General features: G+C 39.6%; 1 protein-coding gene across 1 annotated transcript in view; it reads left to right on the top strand.

Annotated features, from left to right (window-relative positions):
• LOC126198559 (myotubularin-related protein 10-B) overlaps window positions 1-24,689 on the top strand; it is a 159,782-nt gene that overhangs the window by 120,799 nt on the left and 14,294 nt on the right. Inside the window, exon 13 of the mRNA XM_049934985.1 lies at window positions 8,108-8,340. Within this exon, the coding sequence (XP_049790942.1) occupies window positions 8,108-8,317 (210 nt within the window). The 3' untranslated portion in view covers window positions 8,318-8,340. The remainder of the gene's footprint in view (window positions 1-8,107; window positions 8,341-24,689) is intronic.

Here is a 24,689-nt window from a genome sequence, read left to right as displayed (position 1 = left end):
ATAAAATGGTCACAAACCTTATTTCTGAGGAAAATTGTATATTGAATCCATTTCCGTACATGTTCCGCTTTCTGTGGATTTCAAGTCTCGTGAATTTGCTTTTACAGTCTTTGTCTTTCTCTTTATCTATCACGCTAGCGGCACAAACGTTCCTAGCTCGTTTTAACGCGAAGAAGAGTAAATAAATCTCTTTTAGCAATCCGACAATCTTCCAAACGATACTTCCGAAGCTGTGTCCTTCTCCCTCTATAATAACCATGGAGCATACATCTCTGTACCTCTGTTGTTCCAAAGAATAAACGTACTAGAAAAATACCTTGGCGTCGACGAGCTGTCGGCGCATATATTACTAGAAAATCCGATCAGATATTTTTCAAAAGTAAATAATTGTGGATGATTTGATTAACCCTTATTAATTATTGCGTGGTAGAGGGTAATTTTCCGTGGGGAGATTACAATGCCCCTCGCAGCGAGCGAAGTTTGTGAGCTCAATTTTGATTCATCGAACACACTTCGCGAGCTATCTATTAGCGTGGATAACCCGGAAGTGATGATTGTCAGTCCTCCGACTGAAAAAGAATATTATGTTTGAGACAGGCGAAGAAAAGAAATGTTGAAGACAGAAGAAATGAAGAGACAGGTACCGCGGCTGTATTGCTTTTACGTGCATCTAGGTGTTATGTTTGCTATGCACAACCAAGGAAGATGATCTTTCATGAACTGTTGTCAGGGTCTACCCATTCGGGAACTTTCTTAAGCAGGGAAACCTTGGAAAACCTCTTAAGCCTAGACCCCCAGCCTACGGTACATAGAAGATAGGAAAGCCTATAGAAGAAAAAAAATATATAATTTTGAAATGGATCTCTAAAGGAAAGACAGGGATCAATTTGTATCACGATTTGGAGAAGAGTGGTTTGTGCCTCTAGCAAAAAAAAAAAAAAAAACGTTTTACAATGAATAATGTGAATTCTCGTTTTACAATCTTGTTCCTAGTACAATATCTTGCGGTGCTAAACTCCCCCGGGTCTTGCATGTCCCCGACGTCCACATTTGTAGTCGGTCTTCTACGCGGCCCCCTTTGTAGTTGATCTTCTACGCGGCCCACAATGGGAAGAGTAGAAGGAACAGGGATACTCGAATTCACATGCAACATTCATTCCAAAAGAATTAGCAATGACCGAAAGGGAAATTCTTCCTGTAAGAGAACTGGTTAGGTTGCACCGTCCAAGATTCTCCTTTTTGAAAGCAAAATCCTTATGGCTTCATGGATCCTTTTTGTTACGACGTACTTCAATGAATTCAACCATTAACTAATGATGTTGCCAAAAGCATCATCCAATTTACTCTCGTTTGAATACTCCTTTTGACTTTGCCTCCCCACTTGTGCTTATAAGTCAAAAAGTTCTAACACATTTTCTATCACTGATTTGTTCTTCGTAATTTAAAGGATTCATGTAACTTACTATAGATTTTGGATTCAAATCATCGAATAATGGAAAGTGTAGTTCATTTGATACAAAGACATAATTCATATTTCCTTGATAAGTCATATAATTTAGCTATACTCAAAACTTTTTATTCTAAATACATATATTTCTTCGCTTGAGTGCTGAAATGTAAAAGTTATTAGCATTGAGGAATGCGGATTCACTTCTTTCATTTACTCTCTGATTCATACGGTGTTCATCCATGCTCATATATGGAAATGGATTTTTTCACACAAAATTCCCAAACGAACACGAACCATTAAATAACTCCTACTTCTATGAATATTACTTTCTTTAATCATTCATTAATAAATTAGAAACTCTTAACTTCTAATTATAACACCTATTCTTTTTAAAGTTCAACATGAATCAGTTTATCCTCGCGTTCGGTGCGAGTCTCTTACAAAGCATATCTGTATCGTCTATATCGATTTTAACTCTCGCGCCGACGTCAACTGTTTCGCGCGGGAAATTATCTTTGCGGCGTCAACCGTCACTCACGATTCACTGCCACAACACATCCCTTCACACGTTTACACATGTAAGCGTTCACATGAGATTATATATGAATATTCACTCGGAACCTCTTTTGATTATTCAGCGTCATTTGCGGGAAACATTTCATTCTTCTTGAAGGTCAGTTAGATCCTTTATAAATCTTGATAACATTAGCAATGCTAAAGTTCTATGTTCACCCAAACCACAGGTGAAGCCTATCTCCACTATCTTCTTTACAACACTCGATAATAATAGTTAGTCACTATTTCTCTACTCTATGTCACTGATTAACTATTTCAATTTAAAGGTTTCTATCACTACACACACAGTTTATTGTTATGTTTTTTACGAGCGTTCAGTTCTGTCACTCGGAACACCATTCCTCACTATCTTCTAATCTTCATTATAATTTTTTTTTTAAGTCGTTATGAGAAAATAACCCTTTTATTTTGTTCGATCCCGTGTATGCTCTTGGTACGACCAACAATGTGGAGCAGTACGGGCTTGTAGAGGGTTCGATCAAACCCCATTTCAACATGCGATCTATTTCTTTTTGAACTTGAGCCTTTAACCTCCAGGGAACAGGATAGAAAGTTCTACAATATGTTTCGTGCGGCTTAACGTAGAAATGGCATATGTATCCCTTAATAACTCCTGGCCTTTCATCAAACACGTTTTCATACACTAATAATAATTCTTTGAGCTGCTTCTTCTGATCTTCAGTAATGCAGTCGGATTCATTTAACTTCTCATACACTAATTGATCGAAATCTCCTTTGACTTGGAACTCATTATTCACGTGCTGTTTAGGATTTTGTGCAGTCCTGATTACTTGCACACTGATCCCACTATTATATTTTCTGGTAAGGCTTTCCTTTTTCAAGAAGTCCAACTTAATTTCTTGTTTATTTACATTTAACCAAATTTTTCCTGTTTTAAAATCTATTCTGCATCCGTATTGACGTAGGCTGTCGACTCCGATAATGCAGTCTACCACCAAATTTTTCACAACAAGGAATGTGCTTAATATTGCTACATTTCCGACTTCTACACTAATTAGTGACTGCACTTTTACATTAGCCGATCTAGCCCCAACGGCGCCTATTATTCTACAATTTTGAACTGGAAAAATTGGTACTCGTCTTATATTTCTGATCTTGTTGAATAGAGCCTCCGAAATAACATTTGTGGTTGCAGCTGTGTCTAAAACCGCCACTATAGGTACAGTCTCCAAAATAACGTGCACTTCGGCTACTGCCACCTGTTCCTTATCCTCATCTTGGGGTTCTAAGTCCTCGGTCAATTCATCTGCCAGTAATCGTCCATCATTATACGTTAGCATAGGTACACATATCCTGTTGCCCCTCAACCAATTGTTGACCGCTCCTCCGGGGCACGAGTGGGTCCTTACAAGTTTGTTGAATTTTGATTCGCCTGATGGTTGACATCATCCGTCACTTCGGTAATTACTGATTGATTCGTAGATGTCCGTCCCCACTGATGTTGGTCATTTGAGTTTATTCCCCCCGGTTGATTCCACTTTCTATTACTGTTATTGTTCCAGGCTTGCGGTCCGAAATTCCTTTCGTTCCCCCATATGGGATTGTATCGTTTCCCATTCCTGTTGTTCCTTGGATAGCCCCTCGCAAGACTGTTGCCGGTATTATTATTGAGATTTTGAGGGGTTTCTCCACTATTTATCGATCTCTGTGCGTTCACTTGCCTACCATTTGGCGGAGGTTCTATCTCCCTATATTGGAATCTGTTGTTACGGGCTTTCTGGTTGTTCTCTTCTATAATGTCTATATGATCTAACGTCGTGAGGAACGACTCCAGGTCTTTATCGTTGCCGTAAATTAACTAATTCCGGATGCTAGTTGGTAGTCTTGCCTTAAGTATGTTTATTATGTCTGGCAAGGGCATAGGTCTGTCCCAATATCTAGTTTCATTTATATATTTTTCAAAATACTTCCTAAGGCTTCCCTTTGAAAAAGAGAAAGGCTCTGTATAGAGCACCTCCTGCCTTAGGCGTTCCTGTACCCCTTCTGACCAGAACTTTGCTAAAAACGCTTTCTCAAAATCATCATAGGTCGAGCAAACAGAAGTCATGTCCGAGGCCCAGATCGCCCCCGAACCTTGTATATACCCAGTAACGAAACTGATCTTCTGCCACTCCGACCAATTTCTGGGTAGCACTCCTCTACTGCGAATAAAAACAATCGGATGGACCCCCCTTTTGTCAGTGTTAAAAATCTGAAATTGCCGATGCTTTATCATTTTTTCTTCGGCATGGCAAAGACTTTCGTAATCTCCATCAGATATAACTTCACGCGAACAACTAGCTCGTGGCAATTTAATATTTGAGTTACTTACACAAGTCGGTATTGTGTGCGAATGTGCAGTAACTGGCTCTATACTCGCTGGCAACTTCTGCTGCTGGCCTGTATTCATTTGTTCTGAGCCTTGTTGTGAAACGCGTATCGACTCTTCGATCGTTTGTTTCCAATGCTCGAAATCAGCACCTAACTGCTGTCGCACTTCCTCAAGTCCTTTCGCAAACAAATTCTCTTCCTGTTTGCCACACAGACTCTGGAATGCTGCTTTAACATTTTGCTCAACGTTTTCACACATTAGCCTTTTGTTTTCTAATGTGATTTCAGATAATTTACCCGTTAATACATTAATTTGGTGGTCTATAACGTCTTGACGTTCTGTCAGATGTTCGACACTTTCCTTTAGGTTCGTCTGCGTACGTGCCAATTCAGGAAGTTGCGCAATTGCACATGACATGGCATCTTGCTTTTGTACTAATTGCGGAACCATTTCCACCTGTTCCCTTACAGTATCTATCTTAATGGCCACATACTCCTTCATTTCTACACGTACGCGGTGAGTAGATTCCTCACATTGAGCTTTCACCAATTCTATTTGTGCAGTTAATTTTCGTTCCGTCTCTTCGGCCTGGTCTTTAAGTTCCTTTGTCTTCGCCTCTATCCGCTGCTCTAATTCGGAAAAACTGTCGTGTAACTGCTGCTTAATCTCAGCTTTCAGATTTTCCTGCCCCTCAGTAACTGAGGCTAATTTCGCGTTCAAATCATTTTGCCCTTCATTAACTGAGGCGAACTTCGCGTTAATGTCAGCTTTAAAATTTTCCTGCCCTTCAGTAACTGAAGCTAATTTTGTATTCAAATGATTTTGCCCTTCAGTAACTGAGGCTAATTTCGTATTCAAATCATTTTGCCCTTCAGTAACTGAGGCTAATTTCGTATTCAAATCATTTTGCCCTTCAGTAACTGAGGCTAATTTCGTATTCAAATCATTTTGCCCCTCAGTAACTGAGGCTAACTTTGCATTAATGTCAATTTTCAGATTTTCTTGCCCTTCAGTAACTGAGGCTAATTTCGTATTCATATTATTCATGGTCTCAGTTAACATCTGCATCTGCTTCATGATAATGACCAATGGATCTAATCCATGTTGCGTACTTGCTGTTACATCTCCAGCCGTGTCTACAGGGCGTTCTATCGCGCTATCAGTAGCGATCGGTTCTACAACACTTCTTACTACATCATTATTCTCAGTGCTAACAGCTGAAGGCTGTTGCGTGTTGCTCTGCTCTGCTTGACTCATCTTAAACATTGCCCTAGTTAAAACCATATAAATGTTCTATCGTCAAGATATATATATATATCTCCGTTCACACAAGAATACTTCTGTGGCTACTTTCTTATAGTACTTATACAGGTAAATGCAACTAGGGCAGTTCAATCAAACTACATCTGGCATGAGCACAATTAGTAAATGTTCAAATCTACATCTACTTCCTCAATACTAGCAAGCTTTAATAAAAAATTATAGATCTGGCCTTTTTTCTGCGCCCAGCGTGCTGTTTATATGTGTAGATCCACTTAGTTTGACTGCGAGTATTTCTTCTCTTTTCCAAGTCAAGTTGTCTCGTCGTAGTTCACATGAAACAGAGAACAAAATTATTTTAACAACGTCCAAAAACGTGTCCTGTCACGGATTGGCCATTATAATGAATTCTCTCTACTTTGGAAATGATGAAAGTATGTGTGAATGCAGCTTGCCGCTAACTTGGTGTAATGTTTTGTCTGTACAGAGGTATATCTGTCGCCTTTATTACTCCTTCACTCTCACACATAAATCGGTACAATAAAGTCAGGGCTTCGTGGTTTATATGTAGGCTGATCCGTGGAAAGACAGACAAACAATTATGCTAATGGAGGATTCAGAGTAATTTCTCGAATTTCATTCGCTCTCTCTCTCTCTCTCTCTCTCTCTCCCCCTCTCTCTCTGTCCTTTATCTGTGTACAGTTTAAATATATTATTTACGTGAAATCAGCCTAGTAGAATCTCTGGTGGAGCCCTTCGTCTTAATATTCAGCAGCTGGCTTGCTGGAAAAGATCTTTACATTTGTTATTATTATTAAGCGCTGCATTCAGTTGGGAAAATCGATCGTTTGAACAATTCGTTCAGTTTACGACAGATCTAAAATTTCAGATGTGGACGAAGCCTTTTTGGACGATTTATAAAAAGCTCCGAGATTGCAGGCTCTCTTCGTCACAGCTGAAACTTCCCAATTAATTACAGGGCCCAGACAATCATCAATGATTCAGACAGAGAACTCATTCATCATTCACTCTAGAATAAAATGGTCACAAACCTTATTTCTGAGGAAAATTGTATATTGAATCCATTTCCGTACATGTTCCGCTTTCTGTGGATTTCAAGTCTCGTGAATTTGCTTTTACAGTCTTTGTCTTTCTCTTTATCTATCACGCTAGCGGCACAAACGTTCCTAGCTCGTTTTAACGCGAAGAAGAGTAAATAAATCTCTTTTAGCAATCCGACAATCTTCCAAACGATACTTCCGAAGCTGTGTCCTTCTCCCTCTATAATAACCATGGAGCATACATCTCTGTACCTCTGTTGTTCCAAAGAATAAACGTACTAGAAAAATACCTTGGCGTCGACGAGCTGTCGGCGCATATATTACTAGAAAATCCGATCAGATATGTTTCAAAAGTAAATAATTGTGGATGATTTGATTAACCCTTATTAATTATTGCGTGGTAGAGGGTAATTTTCCGTGGGGAGATTACATCCCCTCCACCTCCCCCTCCCCCCCCCCCTCAAAGTTACCTCTTCCCCTTGTATTGCATTCCCATGAAGGGAAGACTTTGATTCAGCAACCTGAAGTTTCCATTGTTTGATTAAGACGTTGATTCCTTATACCTGATACTACGTGGATACTAGGTGGCAGTGGAAGGAGAGTTGAACAAGCTTTTTATGCTTCCTCCAGGAGAGTGGGTTCTATTCCCATTTTTAACAGTTTGACTATCACGGATTGGGGGTGGGATAGTTGTGGGGGAGATGCCTCCCACTGCATGCTGAGCCCTGCGGGACACAAAACAGTGAACACACCTACTCATCAGATTGCTTTTCTTACTTTATTTTACTTTTGCTGGTACTACTGATTTTCGTTATTTTATAACCTTTTCACTTTTACTGTCATGGATCTCGTCTCTACTTGACTAAGAGTTATTAATCCTGGTACTGTGTTACTCTGCATCAGGACAGGAGAAGATAAAATGAAACCGACAGGAGGTGGGTTCATCTTCTCTCTAGCATGCAGACTGGCCCAATCTGTTTATATTTATACCTCATTCATTTATTTCTCATCTGTGGCATCAATGACTTGACTTTACGGTTGTGTGTATTATTACAATTTGATCAAATTTATAGCTGTAGCCCCCCCCCCTGCCCCCCCCCACCCCACACACACACACACACACACACACACACACACACACACACACACACACACACAAAACCAGCCAACTACAGCCCAATATCCATAAACTAAAATAACCAAATATGTATGTATCAGTCATGAAAGCCTTCACTGTATGCTCTAACAGGATTTTGTAATCCTGGTGTGTCGTCTGCAATAGTGTTGATGTACTGCAATACACATTTCCTCATTCTCTGAAAAAATTTTTATTTAAATGTAATATATTGAGTTGTGTAAGCCTTAGGTCTAATAAATTTAATGCATTCCTCATCAACTTACAGCAGCTTAAAAAAATATTTTTTACAGATTCAAGCATTAAATCAGGGGTCAGAACCAGTGTTGTGCTGCCCACAACCAGGTGTAGTAGGCTCATTCTTCCCCTTTGGCCAGAGTGGTTTTGGTGTGAATACAGGCGCAGCAGCTGTTGCACTACTTGGTAGCCAGTTGACTCTCAACACAAGCTTTCTTGGTGGAGATGGCTTGGATTCACAGTCTCTTCTCAATGCACCTGACTGAAGTGGACTGAATTTGGAAGTAAAGTAAGTAATTACTGCAGTTTCGCCTGCATTAGTCAATCAAATCACTTTTTATAAAAAAGCAAGCGGAGCAATATGAAACATTAACAACTTGAAAATATTACTATCGTAAATACTTATAATGTAATTGGATAGATAAAATATCTACTCACCATGCGGCAGCACAATATGCACATTTAAAAAAGTTATAATTATGCAAGCTTTTGGAGCCAGTGGCTTCCCCTCCCGGCAGTAGGATTGAAGGGGAAAGGAGAGGGTTGAAAGAAAAGGACTGGAGAGGTCTAGGAAAAAGGGTAGATTCCGGAAAAGTCACCCAGAACCGCGGGTGAGGGTAGACTTAACCAGGTGGAATGAGAAGGGGTCAGAACCAGTGTTGTGCTGCCCACAACCAGGTGTAGTAGGCTCATTCTTCCCCTTTGGCCAGAGTGGTTTTGGTGTGAATACAGGCGCAGCAGCTGTTGCACTACTTGGTAGCCAGTTGACTCTCAACACAAGCTTTCTTGGTGGAGATGGCTTGGATTCACAGTCTCTTCTCAATGCACCTGACTGAAGTGGACTGAATTTGGAAGTAAAGTAAGTAATTACTGCAGTTTCGCCTGCATTAGTCAATCAAATCACTTTTTATAAAAAAGCAAGCGGAGCAATATGAAACATTAACAACTTGAAAATATTACTATCGTAAATACTTATAATGTAATTGGATAGATAAAATATCTACTCACCATGCGGCAGCACAATATGCACATTTAAAAAAGTTATAATTATGCAAGCTTTTGGAGCCAGTGGCTTCCCCTCCCGGCAGTAGGATTGAAGGGGAAGGGAGAGGGTTGAAAGAAAAGGACTGGAGAGGTCTAGGAAAAAGGGTAGATTCCGGAAAAGTCACCCAGAACCGCGGGTGAGGGTAGACTTAACCAGGTGGAATGAGAAGGAAAGACTGATTGTTGGGGTCTGTACCTGACAAGATTTGAAAACCTGAGAGCTTAATGGTGGAAGACAGGGTAATATGCAAGACAGAGATTACTGCTAAAACACCGTGCACAAGGTAGTAAGAGTGAAAAGCTAAAGCTATGTTGTTTGTACAAGACAAAGGTGGGAGGGAGACGGTGAAAAATAGACAGGTAAGAAAATGAAAGATCTAGAAAATGAAAATGGTGTAAAGAAAGGATAGTTACTTCAAAGAAATACTGAGACAGAAGAAATTGGTATAAATTAAGGCCAGATGGGAGGTGATAACCAAGGATATGTAGGGCTAGTTCCCATCTGTGGAATTCTGAGAAACTGATGTCTGGGGGATCCCGCGTGTGGTGAAACATCCACCAAGGTCACGACTGTCTTGTAGAGCATGCTCTTCGTCAGGATATTGTGTGTTGCCAGTGTACACCCTCTGTCTGTGCCCATTCACCCTAACTGATAATTTGGTGGTGGTCATGGCAGTGTAAAAGGCCCTAATGTACTTTAATTTCTTTCATCTCAGCATTTCTTCATGGTAGTTTTCTACATCTTTCATTTTCTTACCTGTCTGTTTTTTGCTGCCCCCTCCCACCTCTGTTAAGTACTATGCACTTAGCTTTGCACTCTTATTAATTCGTGCATGATGTTTCAGCAGTATTCTCTGTCTTGCATACTGCCCTACCTTCCAACTTTAAGATCTCAGCTTTTCAAATCTCATCTCATGCTGTCCCCAACAATCAGTCTTTCCTTCTTGTCCCATCTGGTGAAATATCCCCTGACCTGCAGTTTTGGGTAAACTTTCCAAAATCTACCTCTTTTTCTAGACCTCTCCAGCCCCCCCCCCTCCCCCCAACTTCCTTCCTCTTCAATCCTTCTGTCAGAAGAAAGAATCACTGTCTCCAAAAGCTTGCTTGCATAATTATAACTTATTTTTAATGTGTGTGTTCTGCCACTGCAGATTTCTTACATTATGATTGTTTCTGTGATAAATACATAGTTTGTTTGACTCGTAATGTAAAGATTCTAAATTTGGAGTTTTTCCTGTATATTTCTGTGAACACTTCAGTCACTACCCTATCTGTCTGTACCCCTTCTGCTACTCACTATGATATTCTCTGCTTCCAGTACCATTTGATGCCGTTGTAAACATTCTGAAAAGTTCCTGTAAATGGCTGCCAACTCACAGTAATATCTTTCCACTGATGTTTCAGAGATCTGAATTCTTCCTCAAACAGTATCAAAACATAATGCTCAGTAAGCCACTACCTTCCCTTTGAGTCTGACCATTTCCTTTAGAAACAAAACCAGGAACTTGTCCAAATGATGCCATAATACACCAAAGAAAAATGTGATTTCTTTTGGTATTGGTGCAGTTGGGTGGACTTTTTGCAGAAGCAGTATTGAAGTACATTGAGAACTTATAGTCTGGGGGATGAATACTGATGCTCAGTAGCATTATTTTGTTCCCTGACAATCTCAGGAAGTAGTTCAACTGTTGACAGAAGCCATGTTGTTGCACTAAAAAAACAAACCCTTTCATTTGTATACTTAACAATAAGTTCCTTGAGTGACCTGGTACTTTGTTTAACTTGAATTTCATTTCATAGTTATTCCAGATTTACTGTTTATTCAGTTGAATTTTATCTGAAACATTGTCCAGTGTGCTGAGGGGTGTAAACTCATCACATGAAGGGAAACAGAGGAAGAAAATCATGCTACACAGCTGGGTCTACAGCTTCATGCATTTATTGGCGGTATACCTTGAGAAAGAAAACAAGGGTGAGCCCTTATTTTCCATCACTGAAATTCTAAAGAAAACTGCAACAGCTTTGACAGTAAGCAAAAGCACTGTTGTAGCTCGGGAAATAACAGTACATTGTAGATTGTGATAACATTGGCACAAAAAAGCTGCTGATACCAGGAGGAAAATGGCAGAGGAAGAGGCAAGTGACAACTTGGAATGATTTTCAAAAAGATGCTATTTGTCATATATGTCTAATTGTTATAAGAGGAAGGAACATCACGCTTTTTCAGAACTGCTCTTGTCGCTTCAGAAAGATAATCTTTTTAAAATAGTAAATTTTCATTGTGGTGTGCTGAAACAGACAGGCATTAGTCACTCAGTTACTACTGGACAAAAATTATTAATGCAAACAAAAAATATTGTCACATGATGTTGCAGATTTCTGTGGAGGATAATATTGTGTGGGTAGATGAAACTTGTTAGTTATTTGCGTCTTCCATGGATAACAATTGCACTCTCTCACTATGATGTGGAACACATTAGTTTTAAAGTTATGGCACAATTTCTTAGTGCAAACTATGGCAAAATGCTGTCTACACAATTATCTCAAGTTACTACATACTTCATCGTTGGTAAACTCAGTCTTTCTCATTCATCTGTGTTATCTGACTCCTTCCAATTTAACCAAACTGTACTTTCTTCCAATATTGAACACAGTGCTCCTAACTTGCGACCTGTTTTATCGATCTCAGCACTGACTTCGCCATTTAGCCTGATGCATACCTTTGAATCACACTGTCTCCAACTTAAGCTTCTTTCCAACATCAGTTAATGACTTACTTGCCTTAATTCCTTTGGCTCCTATGGGGACATAGAGCACCCAGGAGAACTTGCCATCCGTCTCTGTCTTTGAATATTTCCCACAATTCCACCCATGTCTTGCCAACTCTCTTTGCTTCTCTTCGACCATCCTCTTCCATGTACCTGTAGGGTATCCTCTTCCATGTACCTGTAGGGTTGCTTCTGTGCCTTGTTCCTTGGAGATTCCATTCCAATACTTTCTTCTCAATTGCTTCATCTTGCTTTCTCAGTGTGTACCCCAGCCATTTCCACCCTGTCATGCATCAGTTCTTTGTTAGATATTGGTTTATTTATCTCCAGAGATGTGCATCACTTATTTTTCATGGCCACCAGATTTTTATTATATGCCAGAAGCACCAATTTATGAAGCTTTGTAACTGTTCGTTAGCTATTTGTTTAATTCCCTCTCTCACTGGCATACAGAAGAACAGCCTTCACATTTGTATTAAAAATATGGATTTTAGATTACATGTGACATTTCTGTGTCTCCATATAGAATCAGTTGTAGGAAGGTAGTATTTGCCTTCTTTATGTGGTTCTTCACATCTTCTACAGCTCCAACACCTTCTGTCACTGCAGTACCCAGAGGCAGGAATGAATTGAGAATCTCCATCTGCTGCTCTCCAATAAACAGTGGTACTTCCATGTTCCCAGAATTTACTCTCATTTCCTTTGTATTATCTACATTTATCTTGAGGCCAGCCATCTCTGCTGCTTTTTTCGGTGAGTTTAAGTTAACTTTCATATCTGCCAGCCTTTGAGCTAAAGAACTATGTCATCTCCAAATTCCAAATCCTCCAGATGTCCATGGCTCCCCCATTGGGTTTCTTGTCTCCTGCCTGCTGTGAATGTCTCATAACTGAGTCAGAGACAAGTAGAAGAAACATTACTGATAAAATACAATCTTGCTGGACTCCAGTTGTTACCTCTATTGGCTCTGTGAGATTTCCCTTGTGAAACACAGAACAGTTGTAGCCAACACACAGATCTTTGTTGATGTTTAGAATTTTTTGTGGTGTTCCATACTTCCACGACATCTGCCACAGCACTTGGTGTTTCACAAAATTGAACGCTTTTTTTAAATTGAATGAATGGCAAGTACATAGTTGCCTGGAATTCTTTGCTTTGCTCTAATATGATCCTAAGAGTGTTAGTAAGATCAATATGACAGCATTGTGCCCAAAAGCTGTCAATTCATTACGCAATCTATTTTCAAGTGAATCATTAATCATATTTAAAATAACTGTACTGAGGACCTTACAGGGCACTGACAGCAATGTAATACCATGCCAGCTACAATCTTCCAAATTTCCCTTTTTTGGGAACAGTCCATTTTTCTACTCCTCTTGGGATTTCACTTTGAGCCAAATATGCTTCAGCAATGGGTGGAACATTTTAACACTACTTTTGGTATACGCATTTAAGAGCTTCAGTGCTCTGTTGTAAAAAAGGCCTGGAACCTTTGCATTTTTTAGGATTCTCAAAGTACTCCTAATTTCGTCCATTGTACATTGCAGATTTATGTCTTTATCTGCTTTTGACTTCCTCTAATACATCTCTCACCTCGAAAACATTAACAAATTACTCCGCCAGGGATATGACTTTCTCAAGTCAACCCCTGAAATGAGATCATCCCTTGACAAAATTCTCCCCACACCACCCAGAGTTGCCTTTCGTCGCCCCCCTAACCTCCGTAACATCCTTGTTAAACCCTACAATATTCCCAGACTACCTTCTCTACCCAGTGGTTCCTACCCATGTAACCGACCCCGCTGCAAAACCTGCCCCATGCATCCCCCCACAACCACCTACTCCAGCCCCGCTACTGGTAAAACATACACAATTCAAGGCAGGGCCACGTGTGAAACTACACATGTCATTTATCAACTGACATGCCTGCACTGCACAGCCTTTTACATCGGTATGACAACTAAACTGGCTGAGCGCATGAACGGACACAGACGAACTGTCCGCCTAGGAGATGTCCAATACCCAGTAGCGGAGCATGCCCTCCAGCATAATTCTAGGGACCTAGGAACCTGCTACACTGTATGTGCCATTTGGCTTCTCCCACCCAACACCAGTCCCTCTGAACTGCGGAGATGGGAGCTTGCACTCCAACACATCCTTTCATCTCGCCATCCCCCTGGACTGAACCTACGTTAAACAACCTCACTCCCATTTACTCTTCAGTCTTCTCCTCTTTCCCTTTCCTCTTTAGCCATTCACGCATCTTTTCATCCTACATAGTTGTGTTTATCTTTATACTATATACCTCTTTACTTCTGTATGCATCCTCTTTGGTTTGAAGCTGGCACAGTACTTACAGTAGAATATCTTTGGCTTCCCTCTGACAACCATGCCTCCATCCTTGCTACCCTCCCTGTTTTCCTTTCCCTGTTGCTTCATAACCTGGGTTGTGAGTAACTGAATCTACTTTCCCTTCTTCCCTTTCTTTCCCCTCTCTCCTCCCTGATGAAGGAACATTGTTCCGAAAGCTAGGAACGTAAATTTTTGGTTCTGTTTTTTGTGTATCTATCGGCTGTACTGAGCTAAGGTAAGTACTGAAATCTGTTTTGTAGTTCAAGGGCAAATCTTTCTTTGGTGTATTGATCTTTTAACATTACCATATCCATTGCTTTGCTCCTGTGATTGGGCTTGATCTGTTTTCCACTATCTTCATTCTGAACTCTATCAAAACAAGGTGGTCGTCACTTCCAGTGTCTGCTTCTCTCTTATTTCTGACTTTTACAGATAGTGTCAAAACGTATGGCTTATTGTATTAGGGTGAGTATTTCCTACAATTGGCCAATGTATATGTTGAAGATTGTTTTTTTCTGCTCTTTATGAATTTAGATTTTGCGTAACTTTTTGCTAAGACCAAATCACTAACATTGAAACGCCTCTGTTTTAACCTACCATCATGCCTTTCTTTTCTTTTGTTGCAATGTTGCTTTATAATCTCCCTAACAACATCCTCCCTGTCTGCTGCTGAGATATGTTTGCACAATGGATATTCTATTAACTCTTTGACAAAATATGCAGATTGTTTATCATAATTTATTTCATAGGGGGACAATCCTGTGGTGGTATGTTGGAGACTGTTTAAGACATCCGAAAAGTTTTCAGTATGTTCTAACCAATTGGTATGGCCCTTATTACAACACTTCCTGCATAGGCGACATATCTCCCTTAAGTATTGTTCTTTGGTTATAATAGAGGGAAACATTCCACGTAGGAAAAATATATCTAAAAACAAAGTTGATGTGACTTACCAAATGAAAGTGCTGGCAGGTCGACAGACACACAAACAAACACAAACATACACACAGAATTAAAGCTTTCGCAACAAACTGTTGCCTCATCAGGAAAGAGGGAAGGAGAGGGAAAGACGAAAGGATGTGGGTTTTAAGGGAGAGGGTAAGGAGTCATTCCAATCCCGGGAGCGGAAAGACTTACCTTAGGGGGAAAAAAGGACGGGTATACACTCGCGCACACACACACATATCCATCCACACATATACAGACAAGTTTAAAGACAAAGAGTTTGGGCCCAAACTCTTTGTCTTTAAATATGTCTGCTTGTGTCTGTATATGTGTGGATGGATATGTGTGTGTGTGCGAGTGTATACCCGTCCTTTTTTCCCCCTAAGGTAAGTCTTTCCACTCCCGGGATTGGAATGACTCCTTACCCTCTCCCTTAAAACCCACATCCTTTCGTCTTTCCCTCTCCTTCCCTCTTTCCTGATGAGGCAACAGTTTGTTGCGAAAGCTTGAATTCTGTGTGTATGTTTGTGTTTGTTTGTGTGTCTGTCGACCTGCCAGCACTTTCATTTGGCAAGTCACATCATCTTTGTTTTTAGATATATTAAGTATTGTTCTGTTGGATTACAGGATGGAGAGCAGATTGAGATGAGAATATGTTTAATGTTGTGTTCATTTGTAAACTCCTTCCAGGTTTTGGATGTGACCTGGCATCTATTATCTGCAAGTAAAGGCTTTAGTGTACCGACTATAAGAAAGTAGTCTCGGGTAATTTTTTCCAATTATTTTCTTGCTGGTTGTTTTCTTTAGGGAGTACATATTAATGCACTTCGAGAATAGGTCTACCATTACAAAAATGTAACAGTATCCCTCCCTCCCCTTTTGCCCTGGGTAATTACACATGTAAGTCAATGCCCATGAGGTCCATTTCCTTGTTGGGCATTACACTTTGTAAATGACCCCTGTTGGTGTGATTATCAACATTGAGATGTTGGCACCTGCCACGGGATGCGAGGCACTTTGTTACTCTGCAGGCAATATTATGAACATAGACACAGTCCTGTATTTTTTGAGTACACTTAAGGCTCCCACAATGACCAAAACTGGTACGAGTGTAGAATATTAAGGTGCCTATGTTCTCTTCAGACCAGCAAACCTTCCACCTATCACTATCAAGGCTGTGCCTGTAAAAAGGTACCCCCTTGAAAATGCAGTAGTATTGTTGTATCTTTTCTAGGCCCTTTTTTCCCCCAGATAACTTTTACCAGTTTCCAGTTGTCATGATTCTGATTACGTCTGAGGTGACTGCAAATTATTTTAAGATCTATTTCCTTTCTTTGCCCCCTTTATATACATCATGGTGAGGTCTTTCCTTTTACTTCCATGTGCAGTGTCATCTACATTTCCCACTGGTAGTCTGGATAGGGCTTCAGCCACAGTGTTGACACTCCCCTTAATTTATTCCACAAAAAAGTTACTCTGCTGGAGAAAAATAGTCCATTGGGTCAGTCTAGAGTGGTAGAGTTCACATTCTTGAATATAGCTTTAAGACTTTATGATCTTTATAAACCTTTACTTGGTGACCTAGTAAGTAATTCCTAAATTTTTGATTCCTCATACTATAGTTGAAAGTTCTCTTCTGAAATGGAGTAGTTTCTCTCTCTCTCTCTCTCTCTCTCTCTCTCTCTCTCTCTCTCTCTTTAAGTATCCTACTTCCAAAGGCAACTGAATGGTGGACTTTAACCTCATCTATTTATTTTTCTTGGGACACATGGACCACCAACCCAAAATCACTGCTGTCAGTTGTAAGGCAAAAAGGGGTGGATAAGTCAGGTCTGTGTAATAATTCACTGTTCACTAACTGTGCTTTGATGTCATTAGATGAAGATTGACATTCATCATTCCTTTCCCAGACACTACTCTTTTTAAACAATGTATTGAGACATGTTGCATTTAGTGCTTGTGTTTTCACATGTTTGTGAAGGAACCCTACGAAACCAAAAATGACTTAAGTTGTTTCTTAGTCTTAGGAGGAAAGAAATCAGCAGTGCTTGCACTTTATCTTTGTCAGGGAGCATCCCATCTTCAGTCATACTATGTCCCAGAAACTTAAGCTGTTTGAGGGCAAATTTCAGTTAGATAGCTTCAATTTCATTCCTCCCTTTCTCATTTTGTCACCAATTTGTCTCAAAAGTTTCCACATGTTCTTCCCAAGTCTTGGTTAAGAAAAAAATATCATCTGCATATATAGTCAATTTTTCTAATAGTTTTCTCTTCCCAGTATGTAATCCAACCCCCCTGATAAGCTCTGCCACCAACACATTTAAGCCAAAAGGTGCTCACATCCTAAAAATTTGGTCAGATATCTTGAGTCGAAAACTAGTCTAATGCACCTGTCAGCCTTTGATACAACAACCAGCAGATTATTGTATTGGTTGCAACTATATTCTATTATTTTCCATTTTTGGGAATACTACAGGGCTTTATAAAGAAAGGGTCATAGAGTTTTAGTCTCAAGGTGCATTTATAATCTTTTACACATCCAGATCTTTCCCTGAAAATATCATGATATTCCCATAAAAATGCCTCAAGCTCTGTCTTCTCTTCTAAATTTAATTCTTTAACCTTCACTGCTTTACTCTGAACTAGTTGACTATAAGATTCTGTATCAAAAGGATCATCATAGCACTCTACCTCCTCCTCATTATAACTTGAAGCATGAACATCGTCAGACTCCCGGATCTGGTTACTGGCACCATTACTTAACATTAACATTTCAGTTTTCCCTGAAATTCCAGTCTTTGGGCCAGTGAACATAATGCTTTTAAATTGAACCTAGGCTTTTGTTATCCAGTGCCTAATATTAGATATTCATTCAGGTCTTACACCACTAGGCACCCTTTTGTAAACTCTGTCTCATCAATTTTAAAGCACAGAGGAATCTGTTCTGTAATTAGTTTATTGTTTCTCCCTGTTGCACTTTTTAGCTTAACCCTAATTGCAGAGAATTCAGTAAAACTGACACCCTCTTTTATTTTATCTCTCAATTTACTAGAGATCCCACAAATTAGACTCCCAGTATCTGTCAGGCAGTTTCCTTTACTGGTATCCAATTGGACATGAATATATGGGCTTCTTTGAATTTCATTGTTACCTATTTTCGCTCTCACATAATAAACACTCCTCAATCTCTCTGATACCCACATCTTTCTCATTTTAAAGAGGGGCATTACTTTCAATAGGCTGTAAACTTTCGACTATGATATTGCAGTTGGATTCAACAGTTGTTTCATAATTTCACTTTCTGGTCTAAAATCCTGACAAATTATATCCGTTACCCCTTCATCCTTATTACTTTTCCAAATTTATCAAAATACTCCGTAGTATGCTCTCTAATCTATCCTTAAGCAGTCCCTGAGTCGCAGATAAGCACAACAAAAAGATTGTCACAAATAAAGCTTTCGGCCAGTAAGGTGTTAGTCAAACACACACACACACACACACACACACACACACACACACACACAAGCAAATGCAACTCGCACACACTCGACTGCAGTCTCAGGCAACTGAAACCACACTCGTGTGTTTTCAGTTGCCTAAGACAGCAGTCGTGTGTGTGAGTTGTGCTTAGTGTGGTTTCAGTTGCCTAAAACTGCAGATGTGTGTGAGTCTTTCCTTTTCATAGTATTGTTACATTCCATTGTGGATTTTCCATTGTTTGGCTTAAGCAATCCCCCTCTCACTAAATTTTGAGAAAACATATCATACACAGTTCTGTACAGTAAATGGTATAACATCAATGATAAATGAACAGAAGTCTGTTGCTAAGGCAGAATATTCAAAATTTCTCTGCATGTGTATTGATGAGGAATTGAATTGGAAGAAACACATTGGTGATCTGCTGAAACATTAGGTTCAGCTACTTATGCTGTTAGAGTTAACACAAATTTTGGTGATAAACATATCAGTGAATTAGCCTACTATGCATATTTTCACTCAATGCTTTCGTATGGAGTCATATTCTGGGGTAATTCACACTAAGAGCAAAAGTATTCATTGCACAAAAGCTTGTAATCAGAATAATAGCTGGAGTCCACCCAAGATCACCTTTCAGACATTTATTTAAGGAATTTGGGATATTCACAGTATCTTTGCAATACATTATTCACTTAAGAAATTTGTTATTAATAACCCATCCCACACCCCCCCATGAACCATGGACCTTGCCGTTGGTGGGGAGGCTTGCGTGCCTCAGCGATACAGATAGCCGTACCGTAGGTGCAACCACAACGGAGGGGTATCTGTTGAGAGGCCAGACAAACATGTGGTTCCTGAAGAGGGGCAGCAGCCTTTTCAGTAGTTGCAAGGGCAACAGTCTGGATGACTGACTGATCTGGCCTTGTAACACTAACCAAAACGGCCTTACTGTGCTGGCACTGCGAACGGCTGAAAGCAAGGAGGGGAAACTACGGCCATAATTTTTCCCGAGAGCATGCAGCTTTACTGTATGGTTAAATGATGATAGCGTCCTCTTGGGTAAAATAGTTCCCCATTCGGCTCTCCGGGCGGGGACTAATCAGGAGGATGTCGTTATCAGGAGAAACAAAACTGGCATTCTACGGATCGGAGCGTGGAATGTCAGATCCCTTAATCGGGCAGGTAGGTTAGAAAATTTAAAAAGAGGAATGGATAGGTTAAAGTTAGATATAGTGGGAATTAGTGAAGTTCGGTGGCAGGAGAACAAGACTTCTGCTCAGGTGACTACAGGGTTATAAACACAAAATCAAATAGGGGTAATGCAGGAGTAGGTTTAATAATGAATAGGAAAATAGGAATGCGGGTAAGCTACTACAAACAGCATTGTGAACGCATTATTGTGGCAAAGATAGATACGAAGCCCACGCCTACTACAGTAGTACAAGTTTATATGCCAACTAGCTGTGCAGATGACGAGGAAATTGAAGAAATGTATGATGAGATGAAAGAAATTATTCAGGTAGTGAAGGGAGATGAAAATTTAATAGTCAGGGGTGACTGGAATTCGGTAGTAGGAAAAGGGAGAGAAGGAAACATAGTAGGTGAATATGGATTGGGGCTAAGAAATGAAAGAGGAAGCCGCCTGGTAGAATTTTGCACAGAGCACAACTTAATCATAGCTAACACTTGGTTTAAGAATCATGATAGAAGGTTGCATACATGGAAGAACCCTGGAGATACTAAAAGGTATCAGATAGATTATATAATGGTAAGACAGAGATTTAGGAACCAGGTTTTAAATTGTAAGACATTTCCAGGGGCAGATGTGGATTCTGACCACAATTTATTGGTTATGATCTGTAGATTAAAACTGAAGAAACTGCAAAAAGGTGGGAATTTAAGGACATGGGACCAGGATAAACTGAAAGAACCAGAGGTTGTACAGAGTTTCAGGGAGAGCATAAGGGAACAATTGACAGGAATGGGGGAAAGAAATACAGTAGAAGAAGAATTGGTAGCTCTGAGGGATGAAGTAGTGAAGGCAGCAGAGGATCAAGTAGGTACAAAGACGAGGGCTAGTAGAAATCCTTGGGTAACAGAGATATTGAATTTAATTGATGAAAGGAGAAAATATAAAAATGCAGTAAATGAAGCAGGCAAAAAGGAATACAAATGTCTCAAAAATGAGATCGACAGGAAGTGCAAAATGGCTAAGCAGGGATGGCTAGAGGACAAATGTAAGGATGTAGTGGCTTATCTCACTAGGGGTAAGATAGATACTGCCTACAGGAAAATTAAAGATACCTTTGGAGATAAGAGAACCACTTGCATGAACATCAAGAGCTCAGATGGAAACCCAGTTCTAAGCAAAGAAGGGAAAGCAGAAAGGTGGAAGGAGTATATAGAGGGTCTATACAAGGGTGATGTACTTGAGAGCAATATTATGGAAATGGAAGAGGATGTAGATGAAGATGAAATGGGAGATACGATACTGCGTGAAGAGTTTGACAGAGCACTGAAAGACCTGAGTCGAAACAAGGCCCCAGGAGTAGACAACATTCCATTAGAACTACTGACGGCTTTGGGAGAGTCAGTCCTGACAAAACTCTACCATCTGGTGAGCAAGATGTATGAGACAGGCGAAAAACCCACAGACTTCAAGAAGAATATAACAATTCCAATCCCAAAGAAAGCAGGTGTTGACAGATGTGAAAATTACCAACTATCCGTTTAATAAGTCACAGATGCAAAATACTAACGCAAATTCTTTACAAACGAATGGAAAAACTAGCAGAAGCCGACCTCGGGGAAGATCAGTTTGGATTCCGTAGAAATGTTGGAACACGTGAGGCAATACTGACCCTACGACTTATCTTAGAAGCTAGATTAAGGAAGGGAAAACCTACATTTCTAGCATTTGTAGACTCAGAGAAAGCTTTTGACAATGTTGACTGGAATACTCTCTTTCAAATTCTGAAGGTGGCAGGGGTAAAATACAGGGAGCGAAGACTATCTACATTTTGTATAGAAACCAGATGGCAGTTATAAGAGTCGAGGGACATGAAAGGGACGCAGTGGTTGGGAAGGGAGTGAGACAGGGTTGTAGTCTCTCCCCGATGTTATTCAATCTGTATATTGAGCAAGCAGTAAAGGAAACAAGAGAAAAATTTGGAGTAGGTATTAAAATCCACGGAGAAGAAATAAAAACTTCGAGGTTCGCTGATGACATTGTAATTCTGTCAGAGACAGCAAAGGACTTGGAAGAGCAGTTGAACGGAATGGATAGTGTCTTGAAAGGAGGATACAAGATGAACATCAACAAAAGCAAAACGAGGATAATGGAATGTAGTCGAATTAAGTCGGGTGGTGCTGAGTGAATTAGATTAGGAAATGAGACACTTAAAGTAGTAAAGGAGTTTTGCTATTTGGGGAGCAAAATAACTGATGACGGTCAAAGTAGAGAGGATATAAAATGTAGACTGGCAATGGCAACTAAAGCGTTTCTGAAGAAGAGGAATTTGTTAACATCGAGTATAGATTTAAGTGTCAGGAAGTCGTTTTTGAAAGTATTTGTATGGAGTGTAGCCATGTATGGAAGTGAAACATGGACGATAAATAGTTTGGACGAGAAGAGAATAGAAGCTTTCGAAATGTGGTGCTACAGAAGAATGCTGAAGATTAGGTGGGTAGATCACATAACTAATGAGGAAGTATTGAATAGGACTGGGGAGAAGAGAAGTTTGTGGCACAACTTGACTAGAAGAAGGGATCGGTTGGTAGGACATTTTCTGAGGCATCAAGGGATCACCAATTTAGTGTTGGAGGGCAGCGTGGAGGGTAAAAATCGTAGAGGGAGACCAAGAGATGAATACACTAAGCAGATTCAGAAGGATGTAGGTTGCAGTAGGTACTGGGAGATGAAGAAGCTTGCACAGGATAGAGTAGCATGGAGAGCTGCATCAAACCAGTCTTAGGACTGAAGACCACAACAACAACCCATCCCAATTCAAAAATAAAAGCAAAGTGCATAGTAACATCAGAAGAAAGGATGATTTTCACTATTCTGGGATGAATCTGACTTTCTCACAGAAAGGGGTGAATTATGCTGCCACAAAAATCTTTAGTCGTTTGCCAAACAGCATTAAAAGTCTGACAGATAGCCAACCAGCATTTATAAACAAATTAAAGGAATCTGGATGACAATTCATGTTCAATAGATGAATTTTTAGATAAGAAATAGTAACTGAAAAAAAAAATCAACTGGAATTATTTGACTATCATACATTTCCCTATATGTACCTACATCATCTTCATCATTAAGACAAGTAATGGCACTCCTGTTGTCATACATATCACTACCTTTTATTTCCATATAAGTCATCCCTTCTAATTCTTCTTCTAGCAGATCATCATTACTAACAACCACAAAAACATAACCACCTTCATACACATCGCAAGTGTCACTAAAAACAACATTAACATCATCAGTTTTACTGTTTGTCACAATTAATATCAGCTAACAGAGGTTTAGAAATATCCTTAAAAGTTGTTTCACTAAATAAATTCTTAGAACCATATTCATCACATTGAGCATTTTCAGAGCTATCTTTATTCAAAACTTCATTACTACTGTGCAACTCATTAAATAAATTTGTCAAGATAACTGCATCCAGTTCATTGTCTACTTTTGGTTTTCGAGCCTCCTCCCTGTTTATACTGGGTAGATTTTCCTCCCAAAAATCTCTTTTGAAGTTTATTTAATTTACCTGATACGATTTGTCATTTCTATTATGAGATTTTTCCCTATGATTATCTCTACATCTTCCATTTGTATTAGGTTGGTTTCTAGTTACATCAAAACTCCTTAAGACCAACAGGCTCCCCGTGAATGAAAGTCAGTTTCCCTGATGGTTTCTTTTGTTCTCAAATTGCCCGTTATCATGCCTCTTTTCATTACCACACCCCTGTCTGTTTCCTGCTTCTGGTTCTCTCTCATTAGGTCGATTCCTGCCCTGTCTTTGGCTATTTCGTCTGTAGGTCTATCTCCCTTTGAATATTCATTATCATCATTATGATGATCATAAAATACTGTTTATTGCCACATAGCAAAGACAGATGACAAACGTAGATTCTGCCTCAAAATCTGACGGAAGACGGACCTGCAGGCTACAAAAACCCACCAGTATTGATAGTAAACACTGCAATGGATTAATTGTTATAAACAGACTTTAAGTGAATTACAATGAAAAGTTTTACATTCAGTTGACAACTTGGGTGGAAAAATACTTCTAATTTACAGGTACATGTTTTTAAATAAAATGGCCACAGTAATTTTTATGTTTTTGTAGTGAAATATGAGGTGTTCAATTTAACAACAATACTATTACTGCTTTCTTTACTTACAGCTAAAGTGATTAATAAAAAAAGAGTTCCTACCATTTATTGAGAGATAAAATTTACATAATTGGCTTGGTTATCAGAAAGTTAGATTTGTTTACTATTCCTAATAATGCCGTCACCATGAATTGAACATTTTTAACATATGAACTTGTTTCTGTAGCTTTGAACAGTTGAAAAGTTTAAGTGTTTAAGCATTGAAATAAGATGTTTGTAATGTTTGATAAATTACATTGCATCACTCATTGTTTGTGATTACATTTTTGCGGATTACAAAAGAGCCAGATAAGTATCTGAACATCAGTATTTAGTAAATGACAGTTCTATGTGTGACTTCAAATACAGTTGAAATTACTTGTTATGCTTCAGTTTTCACAACACACCTTATCCAAAGACATTTCAGACTTGCAGACAGTCGTCGTGCACTTCACAGTGAGATATTTTGACTGGGCACCTGCCGGTCATCCTCAGGTAAACTATCATATGCTGACAAAGACTTCTTGTTACGCAGTTTGTTAGTGAAGAGCGTGTGTGTGTGTGTGTGTGTGTGTGTGTGTGTGTGTGTGTGTGTGTGTGTGTGTTAGACAGTGGTGACTGACTGAGCACACTACTTAGTGAACTTCGCCATCGCTGGTGTTGCTGAATTCAGATGTCC

This window comes from Schistocerca nitens, chromosome 8 (assembly GCF_023898315.1).
Source record: "Schistocerca nitens isolate TAMUIC-IGC-003100 chromosome 8, iqSchNite1.1, whole genome shotgun sequence".
Lineage (NCBI taxonomy): Eukaryota > Metazoa > Arthropoda > Insecta > Orthoptera > Acrididae > Schistocerca > Schistocerca nitens.
Note: the sequence above shows the minus strand (reverse complement) of the source record. Positions and strands in the feature narration are given on the sequence as shown.